At 40.8% G+C, this 16,653-nt stretch overlaps 1 protein-coding gene across 2 annotated transcripts in view; it reads left to right on the forward strand.

Annotated features, from left to right (window-relative positions):
* LOC133116547 (glycine receptor subunit alpha-2) overlaps nucleotides 1-16,653 on the forward strand; it is a 28,662-nt gene that overhangs the window by 1,688 nt on the left and 10,321 nt on the right. For both annotated transcript variants that reach the window (XM_061226212.1, XM_061226211.1), the window contains exons 2-4: nucleotides 471-607; nucleotides 8,106-8,173; nucleotides 14,102-14,325. In XM_061226212.1, the coding sequence (XP_061082196.1) occupies nucleotides 529-607; nucleotides 8,106-8,173; nucleotides 14,102-14,325 (371 nt within the window). In that variant the 5' untranslated portion in view covers nucleotides 471-528. The remainder of the gene's footprint in view (nucleotides 1-470; nucleotides 608-8,105; nucleotides 8,174-14,101; nucleotides 14,326-16,653) is intronic.

Consider the following 16,653-nt stretch of genomic DNA (forward strand, 5'->3'; position numbering starts at 1 on the left):
AGAAATTTCCAAATGCAGAACTAAAGGATTTTTACAAATAAGAAGGAAAAACCAGTGATGAGTAATAGACAATATTCATCATCACCTGTCTGTGGAATGATAGCATTTGCCATGTAGAAAATACTGGGAATGCTGTGATAATGTGTTGTAAATAAACTATCGGAAGCACATGTTATGAGATCATCCTGTTCACCCATCTAATAGACAGTGTCCATCAAATATTACATTATAAATATGCTGCTTCTCCAAAGGTCTCCAAATTGTGCTTCATTCAGGCATTTCTACTATTTCCTTTAACAGTATTACTGTTAAATCGCCAAACAACTAAAGCAAAACTGAATGTCTTTTAATCAAATCAAAATGTATTTGAATTTGTTAGTAGTGAGAGTAGTTTGTGTATACCACTCTCTCTCACTCCCTCCCTCTCTTCCTCTCCCTCCCTCTCTCCCTCTCCCTCCTGTTTTTGTCAGGGAGATCAGTGCTAAGGAGTACGATACCAGGGCAGCAGGTCGGAGCTCTGCACTGACCATGTCTCCCTCTGATTTTTTGGACAAACTCATGGGTAGAACATCAGGCTATGATGCTCGAATAAGGCCAAATTTCAAAGGTACGTTTGTGACAAAACATTGTGCATTTCCTGATTTTAACTGCTTTGCCTCACATCAATGTACAGTATAGGGTATACATACATATATGTTATCATAGGCACAGTGTCAAACCAACAAATAATACAAAACCAAGCAGTATTGTTTTCACCAAATAGCACATTACAGACTTTTTTAACCTCTCCAAAACACTTACGATTAGTTCTCATCCATAACTCACCACATAATTTCTGAAATTAACAGCAGCCTCAGGTTTTGAGTCCAGTAATCATCCTCTTTAATTCCAATATTGCCTTCTCATTCAGTTCTTGTATTGAGGATGATAGTTTATGTGGTATCGGTTGGATAGGTCCTCTAGGTTCATGGGTAATGAAGCGGTTTATCGTTTCATGTTGCACAAATCATAACTTTCGGTTTCCTTGCAAAACCAGCACTTGGCATTTACAATGACAGCAAAAGACGAGCATTGAAAGTGCCAATAGATGCTGTATGCCACAAATAATGTAACATACTTCCAGGCTATCTCAGCCCACTCAGTGCTGCTACATATGCTACACATGAAAGCTGGGAAAATAACTAATCAGCTCTTATTCTTCATGAGACTTCATCCACCTTATCCTCTGTCAGAGTTCTCCTTTTCGTCTCATTGTGCGGCCCCGGGTAAAACGTACACATTCCTTCAAAGTGCATCCTTTAACGTTTTACCTTTTTGGTACCTCCGGGATGTAAAACTGTTTGAGTAAGACAGAGAGACTGAGGCTCTGATGGAGGTCACTGTATGTCTACTCTGCAGGCCTGGCTGTGTACGTTCCACCAGCAAAGTTTTCATTTAATTTCCTAGGGGATACATTCTGGCGCATCCCTTTCAAGTTGGCTTTCAGCATTCCTAGAAGATCGTAGCATAGCACTGTTAATGGGTAATGGGTTTGTCTCATGTATCGACTGCAGGACTGATATTGACATGTAAATCTCCTTAGACTGAGCGTTAATCAGATTTTTCATTGGCCCCATTTACACTATGAACCTCTATGATAGTACACAAATGATCTGATTCTGTTTTGAATGTGAATGAATCTGAGAGGTCCACCTTCATGCTAAACCCAGTTTACTGGACTCTGCCGAGGCTGTAGTCTGCAACATCTGATCTGTGGTGCTAGTGGATGTACAAATCCCACTGTGGACTACACTAAACAAAAGAAAGTTGCTCTATCAATTGGAGGAAGCAGAGACCATGACAGTGCATTGTCTCGGTCTTTGTATTTTAGGGATCAGCCTGACAGGATTCTCTGTATCAGTTTTTTAAAGGACAGGAGTGGAACGCAATGTGAAATAATTCTTACATCTTCACAATGCTAGGACAGGTGGCTTTGTAAGCAGAATATTAAGCTACGAACAACACACTTCATGAATACGCTCCACACACCAGCTGCGATGAGACATCGACCGTACCCAGTAGTGTTACGACCAAGATTCCCTCTGGGCGTGAGCGACACCTGAATCTGTTTCGTACATTGTTATGCACACTGAGAAGTGAGAGAGAGAGGGAGGGAAAGAGTGTGAGAGAGAGAGGAAGACTGAGAGAGAGGGGGAGGCAGAAAGAGAGAGAGGGGGGGGAGGCAGAGAGAGAGTGAGAGATTGGAAAGAGAGAGATATGACTGGAGCAATGAAGTGGTCAGATGAGATGGAAGGGGTGGCTCAGGGGAGACAGGGAGGGGGCAGAGGGAGGGGGCAGACAGAGGGAGGGGGCAGAGGGAGAGGGCAGACAGGACCGGCTGTCTGTGAGGGACCATGGGAGTGGAGCAGAGGCTCCCTCTCCACTCATAACTCCAGCTCAGCAGACATCTCCTCTCTCTAAACCCAAGCCTTTTTACACCAAGGGGGTGGGGGTCTATTTTTAGCAGAGGGGGAAATGTAGTGGTACTGACGTAGAAAGTGGAGTATCTGATGACACAAAAGGGCTGAGCAGAAAGAAGGAAATTATGAAGAAGCAGCAATGTGTAGTTGCTAAATTGGATGAAAGCTTGACAGTCTAATTTGCCTGGATACATGTACTGCACACATATACTGGAGACGTATAGATTGGCAGATAGAAAAGGCATGCAGGGAGAACAATGCACACATAGTATAGGTTACAGGTTGGCAGGTACAGCTGGCTTACTGGTGGATGTATGCACACAGGCTTACAGGTGCACAGGTACACAGGTACACTAGGTTTACTAGGCTTATAGTAGACAGTACTGGCACAGGACTGGAAACACTGCATTTTGGCTTACAGGTAGACAGTAGGCGTACAGTTAAACAGATGCAGTATGCTTACAGGTACACACATGCACTTGATGGGAAATTGGATATAAGATATGACAAATATGATTCCACTGACATGACATACAATTACGGTGAGCAAATCTGCGAACTGTTTTTTTGGTTTTGTTTTTTTGTTGTGCAGCAGAGCTTGACGGCCCAGTTTTTGGAATGATGGGAATGTTTATCACTCTTTCCTGGCTGCCACTGTAGCAGTAATCTAACACATTGTCCCAGGTGACAGTCTTGCTGGTGTGCGTGAATGAATGCATGTGGGTCGGTGACTGGTTGCCGATGCCTTGCTGAGTCCTGTCATTCCCGTAAATTAGCCGAAGTTCTGTACATTTGCTGCCATTCAGTTTACCTGCCCCGTGCCACTCCCGAACCATAGGGGAATGAACTGAGCCAACTAGACAGGTGCGAGCAGCCAGGGATTTACAGTAAAGCTTTCCAATTTTCCCATTTTAATGAAGAATATTAATATAATTCAGTATATTCAACATACATCTTTTATTTTATTTAGTGTCTGAATTTTGGCTGTCTTTCCTGTGAAGAGTTAAGAGAAACCAGGCTCCTGTATATTACCCAGGGTTCAGTGTTCGTGCCGTTCATGCTCCTGACAAGCTTCGTGTGCAGCCGTGCTATTCGCTGACTCGGGCTGAAGTGATTGATTGATTGACGGTGAAACCTGTCTGGATGTTGCTTCTTCTCCTTCTCACTCGGTGTGCTCAGTTCAGTCTTTCTGCTCAGACCACATACGTACCTAAAACGCGCTACCCTCCTTTCCCCTCCCCTCCCCAACTATTATTTTCTCTCTGGGCGCTCTTGTATTCTCAGAATGGATTAGCCCTGCTTTGAAATGCAAGTAATTAGAGTACGCCCTTGTATTGCAGCGATTGAATGCTGGTGAGAATAATTGGTTGCTCGACCATGAGTTTAATTATGGGCTCAAGATTTTCAGTTTGCCCGAATAAACAGACTGACTATTCAGTGGCACACGGCAGCAGTGATGCCTCATCTTTACGTGCACAGGTGAGGCATTTAGTATAAGAGTGTAAGGACGAATGTATTACATTGCAGGTGTAACATGTAGAATGTGCTGGAAGACTGTGTGTATTTCCTTCACAAATTCAACTCTCATTTCTTACCTTTACAATACAACACAAGGTAGCTATTAGGAGTACAGACGCATGTGACACCGTCTGTAGCTGTATTTGTATTTGTTCAACCAACAATATAATCTGTAAGTTGAGTAAACAAGACACAATGCCAGTTTTCAGGCTTAATGCACATTAGCAACTGTTGTGCTTTCAAAACACCAAGCTGGTGGTTTAACACTGACATATTGATATTGTAAATCATGAGGTATGATAAAACGATTTATATTTAAAGCTGTATTTTACAGGCAACACAAACCTGGATAATTATTCTAAATGATTAGCCATTATGCAACTACAGTTTTTATGATAGTATCTGTCTGAATGCCTGAATGTGATGTCATGTGATGTCCAGGTCCACAGCACAGGTCCCCTGCTACAGTAGAGCCTCAGAGATGTGAACCAATTTTTATTTGAAATAATACATTGATATTTCAGTGTTTCAAGAAATGCATAAAAAAATTCAGTTTTTTACTGTGTGCAAGAAATTACTATTTTCTTTTCATGATGCACCACCTTCAGAATTAGTTGATTTTAGATGGACAAATGTGCAGTTATTTTGTGGTAATATTGGATTTCTATGACTTACCAAGAAATGAAAGAACAAAATCATCCAAATATAATTGTATGGATGAATCCCTAGTAGTATCAATGTTAGTAGCACTCATTGTTCTCACGTCCTGAGCCACAAATTCCCCCCTGAAGACTCAGTAAAGGCTCCCCACCCCTGGTCCATAGACTATGCCCTCACAGTGACAGCCTTTACACTCTAAACCACTATGGGTCTCTGTCTGCACTCATAGTGACAGCCTTTACACACTAAACCACTATTGGTCCCTGTCTGTACTCATAGTGACAGCCTTTACACTCTAAACCACTATGGGTCTCTGTCTGTACTCATAGTGACAGCCTTTACACACTAAACCACTATGGGTCTCTGTCTGTACTCATAGTGACAGCCTTTACACACTAAACCACTATGGGTCTCTGTCTGCACTCATAGTGACAGCCTTTACACACTAAACCACTATGGGTCCCTGCTTGCACTCATAGTGACAGCCTTTACACACTAAACCACTATGGGTCTCTGTCTGCACTCATAGTGACAGCCTTTACACACTAAACCACTATGGGTCTCTGTCTGCACTCATAGTGACAGCCTTTACACACTAAACCACTATGGGTCTCTGTCTGTACTCATAGTGACAGCCTTTACACACTAAACCACTATGGGTCTCTGTCTGTACTCATAGTGACCGCCTTTACACACTAAACCACTATGGGTCTCTGTCTGTACTCATAGTGACAGCCTTTACACACTAAACCACTATGGGTCTCTGTCTGTACTCATAGTGACAGCCTTTACACTCTAAACCACTATGGGTCTCTGTCTGCACTCATAGTGACCGCCTTTACACTCTAAACCACTATGGGTCTCTGTCTGTACTCATAGTGACCGCCTTTACACTCTAAACCACTATGGGTCCCTGCTTGCACTCATAGTGACAGCCTTTACACACTAAACCACTATGGGTCTCTGTCTGCACTCATAGTGACCGCCTTTACACTCTAAACCACTATGGGTCTCTGTCTGTACTCATAGTGACCGCCTTTACACACTAAACCACTATGGGTCTCTGTCTGCACTCATAGTGACAGCCTTTACACACTAAACCACTATGGGTCTCTGTCTGCACTCATAGTGACAGCCTTTACACTCTAAACCACTATGGGTCTCTGTCTGCACTCATAGTGACAGCCTTTACACTCTAAACCACTATGGGTCCCTGTCTGCACTCATAGTGACAGCCTTTACACTCTAAACCACTATGGGTCTCTGTCTGCAGTCATAGTGACAGCCTTTACACTCTAAACCACTATGGGTCCCTGTCTGATCTACTCCACAGGACTAATGGTGGGATTATTCTATATCAGACTCCCCCATTAGATGTTCAGGGATTACCAGCACTGCTTTGGACTGGATCACCCTTTTCCTGTCATATTTGTTTGGCCCATAAAATGCGAACCTGATCTTATAAATAGCGCTGCTCCCCTGATATTCACTACTATACGTGCCATGACAACCTCCCTTCCGTCAGGAGAGATGCACTTTCATGGCACTGTCAGCTTTCATGACGGCCGTCCAGATCAAGATAGCAGAAAACAATCACATTTTGCCTTGCTTTGCACTTTGTGGGACCTAAATAGGGTCCTCCTGATGCACATTATAAGGCATATAAACTGTAATGTTTAACAAAACTGTCACTGCTCTCTATATAAGCAAATCAACAGCAAAACTCTTCAATAAACACAAAACGTTTTGGCAATAAAAGTCTGGTACTTTGAAATAGACTGTCAAAGTTACTATGATGAATCATATTAAGATTTATCCTTTCATGGACTACAGTGCTGCAAACACTTTGAGAACACATTTTAAAAATAGTACAGACAGCCCTGCATTAGAGCAATATACTTTCTATCATTACTAATCAGTCATAAAGTGAAATTGCTACTGTAGGTGTAATGATTAACATAAATAGGATTTACATAAATCCATAATTGCATCTCTTGCTAGTTATATAATATATATTATTATCTGATACATAAGCTAATAAAATGGTATAATAAAATGCAAATAATAAAAACAAAATGAGCAGTGAATGAAATAAAAAATAGAATAGTTTCCTCTTAGATTTAAAGCAAGTGTTAATTTCTTTCATTACAAATAAATTGTCTAGATCATTTTGGTTATTGCTGAAGTAAAAAAAGGAAATTGCTTTAATTTTGTAAGTATAATTTAAGGAAAAGTGTTGATTGATTCTAGGCTTGATTTATTTTTTAAAGATTTCTTTTTTGTGCTCTGTTGATTTGATGGTAACCACTATCAACATTACACATTGTGAAAATAACACATAGGCAAAATGGAACTGAGGGTTTGGAGGTGTTTCTTTCAAGCTTATATTTTTTTAGATTTGTTCATCCAAACCGTTTTTGTGGGATAAAGAACACAATACAATTGAATTTAGTCCTTTAATTAAAGCACTTGAACATTTTTGAGACTCATAATGCATAATGCTAATGATATATTTTCACATGTATCTTTGGCCTGAAGCAAACCATTAATTTTTTGTTGACAGTGCTTATGAAATATAATTTTCATAAGGACTGGATGATATTAAAACTATAATGATTGACTGGTGAAATGAAGTCTTGGTTTTTGTTTTAAACTCACAAACATTTTTTAATTCACAAACATTAATTTATTATGAAATGTTATTTAGCTGACTCTTTTATCCAAAGTGACAGTTGATTAGACTAAGCAGGAGACAATACCCCCTGGAACAATGTGGGGTTAAGGGCCTTTTTTTAAAGGGTCCAACAGCTGTGCTTATTATGGCAACACCAGGGACTGGACCACTGACCGTGTGGGTCCCAGTCATGTACCTTATTGTGTGGAAAAGCTTACCGGGTCAATTAGTAAGGTAGAGACTGTATTAGCGTTGAAGACTAGCCTTGACACAGTGGTGGCTACTCCCTAGACTGATCAACCAAGATGGACTGAATGGTCTCTGGGCGTGTGGGTTTCCTCCCACAGTCCAAAGACATGCAGGTTAGGCTGATTGCAGAGTCTAAATTGCCCATAGGTATGAGTGTGTGAGTGAATAGTGTGTGTGCCCTGTGATGGACTGTCCAGGGTGTATTCCTGCCTTTCGCCCAATTTATGCTGGGATAGGCTCCAGCCCCCCTGCGACCCTGTTCTGGATAAGCGGGTTCAGATAATGGGTGGATGGATGGATGGAAAATAAAATAGTTTCACACTTTCAAGATGAAAGGTGACGAATGAAGTTGCTTTATATTTAGGGGTGAAATTTCAGCAACATATCACCTAATTCTCATTGAATTCCTCCTGTAAATGTTACTTACAATATTTATATCAACAGTTTCAGCACCTTGACAGAGACAACCATGGTAAGTGGAGATTTGATTTTGTGTTCTGTGCCAGAAAAACCTTCAAATCTCTTGTTTATCGCCCAACCTGCAGGTCCGCCCGTTAATGTTACCTGCAACATATTTATCAACAGCTTTGGTTCAATAGCAGAGACTACGATGGTGAGTCAGGAATGTCCTGAACACATTCTTCTAGCCTTGTTCTTTGTTCTATCACCCCTCCACCCATATAAAATAGCATGTTTAAACATCAACATTACTCACGTCTATTGGCGGGACAGTGTGGAAAGAAATGAGGATGAATCACATAGTTTTGAAATATCATTCCCATCCCTCCTTATAAATGTTACATTGTTAACAGTACAAAAAAGCTTGACTCTAATTTGTAAGTGCAATTGTGGGACACATGGTATCAAGTCTATATCATTCCAATGATGATTGTGTCCAGGAGTGCTGCATAATTGGCTGTAGAGAGTGGGTGCCCTCCTGGATTGAAAGAATTATATTTCACTATACATTTTCAGTCCAAACTTGGAAAGAGAGGGGGTGGGGTGGAATTATCCAAAAAACGGACTGCCAGCAATCTCAAACACACCAAGATTAAACAGCTGGTGATTCAAGCCTTTTGATTGGAATATTACAAATAGAAATATAAATTGAAGCCAGTTAGTAGCTGTGAGTGTGATAAATTGCAATCTTGGAAAGTGTAGCCACTGGGACCGCCAATAAACTGCTGTTAAAATATGGGCCTGTAGCATCCACAGCACAGCCACACCTCATGCTTCTGTTCAGACCGCATGAAGCAGTAGCACTGATCACATCTCCAAAGCCCACCACATACAGTATATGCACTGGATCATATCATTAAACCCACCACATACAGTATATACACAGGATCATATCATAAGCACACCACATACAGTATATACACAGGACCATATCATAAGCACACCACATACAGTATATGCACAGGATCATATCATTAAACCCACGGCATACAGTATATACACAGGACCATACCATTAAACCCACGGCATACAGTATATACACAGGACCATACCATTAAACCCACCACATAAAGTATATACACAGGACCATACCATTAAACCCACGGCATACAGTATATACACAGGACCATACCATTAAACCCACCACATACAGTATATACACAGGACCATATCATAAGCACACCACATACAGTATATACACAGGACCATATCATAAGCACACCACATAGAGTATATACACAGGACCATACCATTAAACCCACCACATACAGTATATACACAGGACCATACCATTAAACCCACCACATACAGTATATACAGAGGACCATATCATAAGCACACCACATACAGTATATACACAGGACCATATCATAAGCACACTACATACAGTATATACACAGGACCATATCATAAACCCACCACATACAGTATATACACAGGACCATACCATTAAACCCACCACATACAGTATATACACAGGACCATATCATAAGCACACCACATACAGTATATACACAGGACCATACCATTAAACCCACCACATACAGTATATACACAGGACCATATCATTAAACCCACCACATACAGTATATACACAGGACCATACCATTAAACCCACCACATACAGTATATACACAGGACCATATCATACGCCCACCACATACAGTATATACACAGGACCATACCATTAAACCCACCACATACAGTATATACACAGGACCATACCATTAAACCCACCACATACAGTATATACACAGGACCATATCATACGCCCACCACATACAGTATATACACAGGACCATATCATAAGCACACCACATACAGTATATACACAGGACCATACCATTAAACCCACCACATACAGTATATACACAGGACCATATCATTAAACCCACCACATACAGTATATACACAGGACCATACCATTAAACCCACGGCATACAGTATATACACAGGACCATACCATTAAACCCACCACATACAGTATATACACAGGACCATACCATTAAACCCACCACATACAGTATATACACAGGACCATATCATACGCCCACCACATACAGTATATACACAGGACCATACCATTAAACCCACCACATACAGTATATACACAGGACCATATCATAAGCACACCACATACAGTATATACACAGGACCATATCATAAGCACACCACATACAGTATATACACAGGACCATATCATAAACCCACCACATACAGTATATACACAGGACCATACCATTAAACCCACCACATACAGTATATACACAGGACCATATCATAAGCACACCACATACAGTATATACACAGGACCATATCATAAGCACACCACATACAGTATATACACAGGACCATACCATTAAACCCACCACATACAGTATATACACAGGACCATATCATTAAACCAACTCTCATATGTCCTTCCAAGATAAGAATCATTGGCTTATAATATGCAAATGAGCAATGTCAATACTGTGTTTAAATCAGGGGTGTCCAAGGAGGGCCATATCTGTTTCTGGATTTCATGCCAATTTCTGTTCCAAATTATTAATTTTATTTAGTACATTTTAGCCACATTTCTTTATATGTTCATGAACCATAACTGAAGACTGTTCCAGTGCCCCTTTATGAACCATCTTTTTGTGGTTTAATATGGTTAAACCAACATTAATGTATTCACCTAATTAGCTAATTTGGCAAATGCAATTAGTGAAAATGAAAATCTGCATATGTACCCTCCCTGCAGGACTCTAATTGCCAGCCCTGCTTTAAATGCATTTTAAGGGACCCCATGGAACATCTTTAATGACAGGAGGTCAGATATGAGATCCCTAATACATACGGTGGCCTCATGAAGTATTCAGACCCCTTCACTTTTTGCACATTTTATTGTGCTTTACATTTCATTTTAAATGGATAAAATTGGCATGTTTTCCCATCAATCTGCACTCAAACTGAAGTCTCTCATTTACATAAGCATTAATTTGCTGTCGCACTCCTAATTGTGGTCAGGTGAATCCTGTTTGCTTGAATAATCCTTGAGATGTGTCTAGAACTTGATTGGATTTCACCTGTGGCAAATTGTATTGATTGGACATTCGGATTTAGATCATGCAGACCATTGCAGATTTTCAGGGTCAGCACCTGAGTTTTAGAATAGGCGTGATTGCTGCCACCTTCAGGCTGCTAGGTGCAGTGCCAGAGGAGAGAGGAGTTGATAATACCCAACAGCAGAGGAGAGAGACGTTTATATTACCCAACAGCAGAGGAGAGAGGAGTTGATAATACCCAACAGCAGAGGGGAGAGATTTTTATATTACCCAACAGCAGAGGATAGAGGAGTTAATAATACCCAACAGCAGAGGGGAGAGATGTTTATATTACCCAACAGCAGAGGAGAGAGATGTTTATATTACCCAACAGCAGAGGGGAGAGATGTTTATATTACCCAACAGCAGAGGAGAGAGATGTTTATATTACCCAACAGCAGAGGGGAGAGATGTTTATATTACCCAACAGCAGAGGAGAGAGATGTTTATATTACCCATCAGCAGAGGAGAGAGGAGTTCATATTACCCAACAGCAGAGGAGAGAGGACAGACTGTAAAAGTGAGGTGGGCATTAGGAACAGCTGACATGTGGAGGGCCTAGATTTAAAGATGACTTCAGATAAAGTTTCAGGAAAAAACTGTGAGAGAAGCTGTCTGAGCTAGCTATGATTTGGGGGAAAAGGATACCAGAGAATCGTAGAGAATGAAGCTCCGGATGGATTTCCTGAAATTCAGTATGAAGGAACAAAGATCAGTGGAAAAAAAAGTTGGCTGCAGCAATTTGTTTGCAGTAGATAAACAAACCGTATTTATTAGTATTGCCATTATAATGTGCCACAGAATGTGAATCATGTTAGAGTAGTGAGGAGATCTAGCATTTTCATAATTTGTTAAGTGTTTCGAAAAGGCCTCAGTATGAACAGTTAAACCAGTTAACCTTTACAGACCTTCTAACGACAACCATGGCACTTAATCAGCGGTAATTCAGGAGTGTACCAGGGTGCAGTGCAAGTGGAGGAAACAGTGTGACATTTAAGAGGAGCAAGTGATTCTAGATATGAAGAGAGTAGGTTATTGTAACGAGAGACTAGCTCATCAATAGTGGAGGAGACGGCCAGAACAGGACATTTATGTAAAAGTTAAATGATTAAATCATGGTTGTTTTTACTTTTCTGAAGCAGATAGAGGTACAGATAGCAGTTAACAGATAGAGGTAGGAGTATTTCTAATAACATAATTTTGTGATCAGAAATAGGCAGATCATTTCCAGTGAGAGTAGAGGGGGTTACGCCGGTGGAATAGAGCAGATCTATCCTACGTTCCTCCTTGTTATGTTTGGGGAAATTTACATGCTGATGGAAAAGCAGCTGTACAACTTCTTCAGTTGTTTTTGTGACCGATGAACTCTGAATTCCATTTCTCAAAGAAACACTGAGCTTGTTAATTTAATTTTGAGTCAAAGTGAAAGCAAACTTTCAGTGAATCTACATTGATTACATTGCATTCATTTAGCAGATGCCCTGAACTTACAATGCAAGAGACATAAGTGCATCCATGTGACTAATATGAACAACCTTGCAAACTGCATTTCTAGACCAGTGAGAGTATGTGCAACATCATTAAATCACTAAATGTAATTTCACTTCTGCTAGCCTAGAGCCAGAATATAAATCATAGATTTGTACAGTTAACATCCATATAAAGCCATAAAGCAGGCTAGAACAATCCTAATGTAATTACATAAAAGTGCTTGTTAGGGTGTGGGAGCAGGAAGCAATCTAGAGTCTCTCTGCTGCCCTGCCCTCCATCCTCCATGGCAAGATCATTCCTCCTGAGGGGCCAGTACAGACAGACATTATGACTGGAAAAAGTGACCGTGGAGGCAGAGGAATCCCAGTCATAAATAAGGGCAGTTGGTTTGCAATGTTTTGCTGTACACTATCAGAGAGAGACTGAGAATGATGGATCAATTCAAATAAGGGCTATTTGGTGTATTAGTAAAAGTAAGGAACAACATGCGTATAATTGCAGGGGAGACTGAGATACCTGCTAAAATCTTCTGGATTAATCTACTGCAATGTGTTCATTGCAACTACTGTACAGATATGGCTCAGAACGTTTTTACACTTGTCAGAATAATCGGCCATTCAATGCTGTTGTGGGGGAAATTGCATGGAAAAAACATGACTTCCTGGCTTTCAGTCCAGCTCATCACAACACCATCGCTTTTTCAGCCCTTTTTTCAAGAGCTCCCTGTTTGTTTTCATAGCAAGTAATTGAACCAGCAATAAGCTAAAAACCTGTACACGCATTAAATGTAAGTGTTTACAAAACATGAAAGCAAATGAACGCGGATGTAATTCAAGGGAAAGGTTCGGAGGACATTGTAGGAGAGTAGTTGCCTCTCAGTGTTGTTTTAGCTAGTGTGATTAACTCGATCAAAACAGGAAATTCCTCACGGGCGGGTTTTACAGCCTATTGGTCTAAAATAGCTTGATGAAACGGGGCTGATGACCCAGATAATATCAAGGATAGCTCTTCTGTGCATACACAGTGCACAGTATGTGTACTTGTGTTTTTAAGTAATTCATGAGTACTGATTGTTTCTAAATAATGCAGAATCACTGCCGCATTGGATGCAAAATGCAAAAAATATTTTTTCTCTTTTTTGTTCATATTTTCAAGGTCATATTTTAGACAGATAAAACAAATGTTTACCCATTTTTTAAAATTGGGATCAGTGTAATTATGAAATACTTATGTATCAGATACAGTAGGTCCTTTGATAAAATATTAGTAGTAGTAGTAGTACTACAGCTCTACTGGATGTTAATGTACAATTTGAATCGTGTACCTCAATAAAAATGTTAGGATAACATCTGTAAAACTGCCCCCAACCATTATCTGCACCAACAGGGTGCCAGTTTAGGGGGACCTTAGGGGGACTGGTGGTACTGGGATCTTAGTACCTTCTATGGTGCACTTAAAGGTTTGTTCTTTGAGATTGTAACTGAACCCCCCCCGCCGTTCAGGATTACAGAGTGAACATATTCCTGCGGCAGCAGTGGAACGACCCCCGTCTGGCTTACAGCGAGTACCCTGATGACTCCTTGGACCTGGACCCCTCCATGCTGGACTCCATCTGGAAGCCCGACCTGTTCTTCGCCAACGAGAAGGGCGCCAATTTCCACGATGTCACCACAGAGAACAAGCTGCTGAGGATCTTCAAGGACGGCAATGTGCTCTACAGCATCCGGTGAGTTCTCCTCAACTGCTGCTCCTGATCGGTCGATTTGTGTCGTGTAGTCATTCACAGTGTGTACTGTATGACTTCAGTGTTCTTCTTGTAGGATAACAGGCCTCAAATTTGGTAATTTTTTAGGGCTGGGCCACTTAGGCCTTGGTGAAGTAAAAATGTCATATCATGAAGCAGTAAGGCCAAACTCAAATCCAGTGTGACTGTAACAAGATTTTGTGAAAGCATTTATCAGATTCATACAATCACAAGAGAAAGGAGCTTGCAATTGTGAAACTGTTGATACAAAAACTGTTTGTTTATACTCGAAAACAAAAATGGTAGGTACAATGAAGGGATCAGACTGTTGATTTAAACTAAAGGTCTTTATGAACTGTTATTCCATATGCTCCAGAAATCAATTCGTTTAAATAATGTCATACTCAGACAAGGCCATCTGTCTATAGTGCCATTGGGAACTGGTGAACTATGAGTCTTAAAGTCATAAAAATAGTCAGCATATCACATTATCACATAAAGATGATGTTGTATCCTTCTATTTATATCGTAGCGTATTTATATTCTTAATGTCTATTGCTACGTCCTTGCTAGAATGTCGTTTTTCTCGAATACTATGTGGATTAATATATTTCTAGACATACTCTGTACATCTCTAATGAAATTAATGTAAGCTAGCTAGTTAGCCTGATAACTAGCCAAGGCTTATCAATAGCTAAATTGATCACTGAAGCAACACCGGTCCTTCTCTGATGAACAGTTCTCTATCCAATCACTAAATACAGATCTGCAGCTAGCTAAAAATGTTTGAAAACTGTAATTTCACAATATAATTTGGAAAGTTGACCTTAAAGATTTATAAACACTTTCTTTCCAGTTTATGAAGCTATAAAAAGCATGTCTGTGATATAACATACATGACGTTGGTGCTATGCAAGCAACATGAAAGTGCAGGGAGCCTTTCCCACTATGAACAGCGTGAGGCTGTGGTCACGCTGATAGAGGTAACATGAGGAAAGTCTCTTCAACAGGGCTTATTTATTAGGCCACTTCTTTACTCCTCCAGAGGGCACCACGGCTATACAAGTCACAAATGCCTGTGCAGGTAGTTCACTCTGAAACAGAGGTGGGCAACGAGGGCCGTATCTGTTTCTGGTTTTCATGCCACCGCTGGTCTTCATTACTTAATTGGTTCTAACAGTTACTGACATTTTAGCATCTTTTTTTGATGAAGGCATTAATGACAGTTAAAGACTGTTCTTGTGTCCCTGTACGATGTGGTTCTGATCTGAGTGAACTAGTGTTGGTGTATATGGCCAATTAGCTCATTTAACCAGAGTAATTGGTGGCAACAAAACCTGAATACACAGCAGCCCTCCAGGACTGGAATTGCCTCCAGGACTGAAGCGGCACTCTAAAAGGACACCAGGCTCGGAACTACGTTCCACAGTAAGGGCTCTGTATCCTCGTCTCTGGCATGTGCCACGCACACGTGGGTCATCATGGGATCCGTTCTGAAAGTGTTGAGAGGACCGCTTGGCTTTTCACAAATACTTTTTAGTATTTTGTTCTCGGTGCAGTGATTCACCCCTCACCCAAAGCCAGACCATGCCAGCTGTGGCCCTTGGGGTGGTGCATAATTGACCATAAAATGTCTATGAAGCAATATGAAGGCAAAATTACATGTCTAGTGGGGCTCGTTGCTGAGTACGGACTCCAGTGATCAATTAGCTGTCAGCAATATGCCTGTACCAAGTGTGTCCAGTGGGCTGACCTCCAGCTCAGTAACTGCCAGGTCAGCTGGTACTGTATACTCTTTATGGACCCTTTATGGTTAGTGTTCACATTCCCCATATCCGTCACCCCACAGCATGTTTTCATCTGACTGTTTCTATACTGCTTATAACTGTACTTATAAGCAATAGGATCCACACAGCTGTTGGACCCTTGAGCAAGGCCCTTAACCCTGCATTGCTCCAGGGGGGATTGTCTCCTGCTTAGTCTAATCAACTGTACGTCGCTCTGGATAAGAGTGTCTGCCAAATGCCATTAATGTAATGTAATGTAATGTAATGTAATGTACTACTACTACTACTACTACTACTACTACTGCTGCTGCTGCTGTTGGTGCTGCTGCTGCTACTACTACTACTACTACTACTCATAATGATAATAATAATACAGAATAATACATGAACAGAATAAAGAGCATTACTGTATATCTCATTCTCTTCATTACTATAAATGTTAAATCCCTTCCCTGCCAAAAACTGTAGCATAGTAGCATTTACCAAATTGAGACATTTCGGTACATGTCTACTTCAGTGCTGC

This window comes from Conger conger, chromosome 17, assembly GCF_963514075.1.
Source record: "Conger conger chromosome 17, fConCon1.1, whole genome shotgun sequence".
NCBI lineage: Eukaryota > Metazoa > Chordata > Actinopteri > Anguilliformes > Congridae > Conger > Conger conger.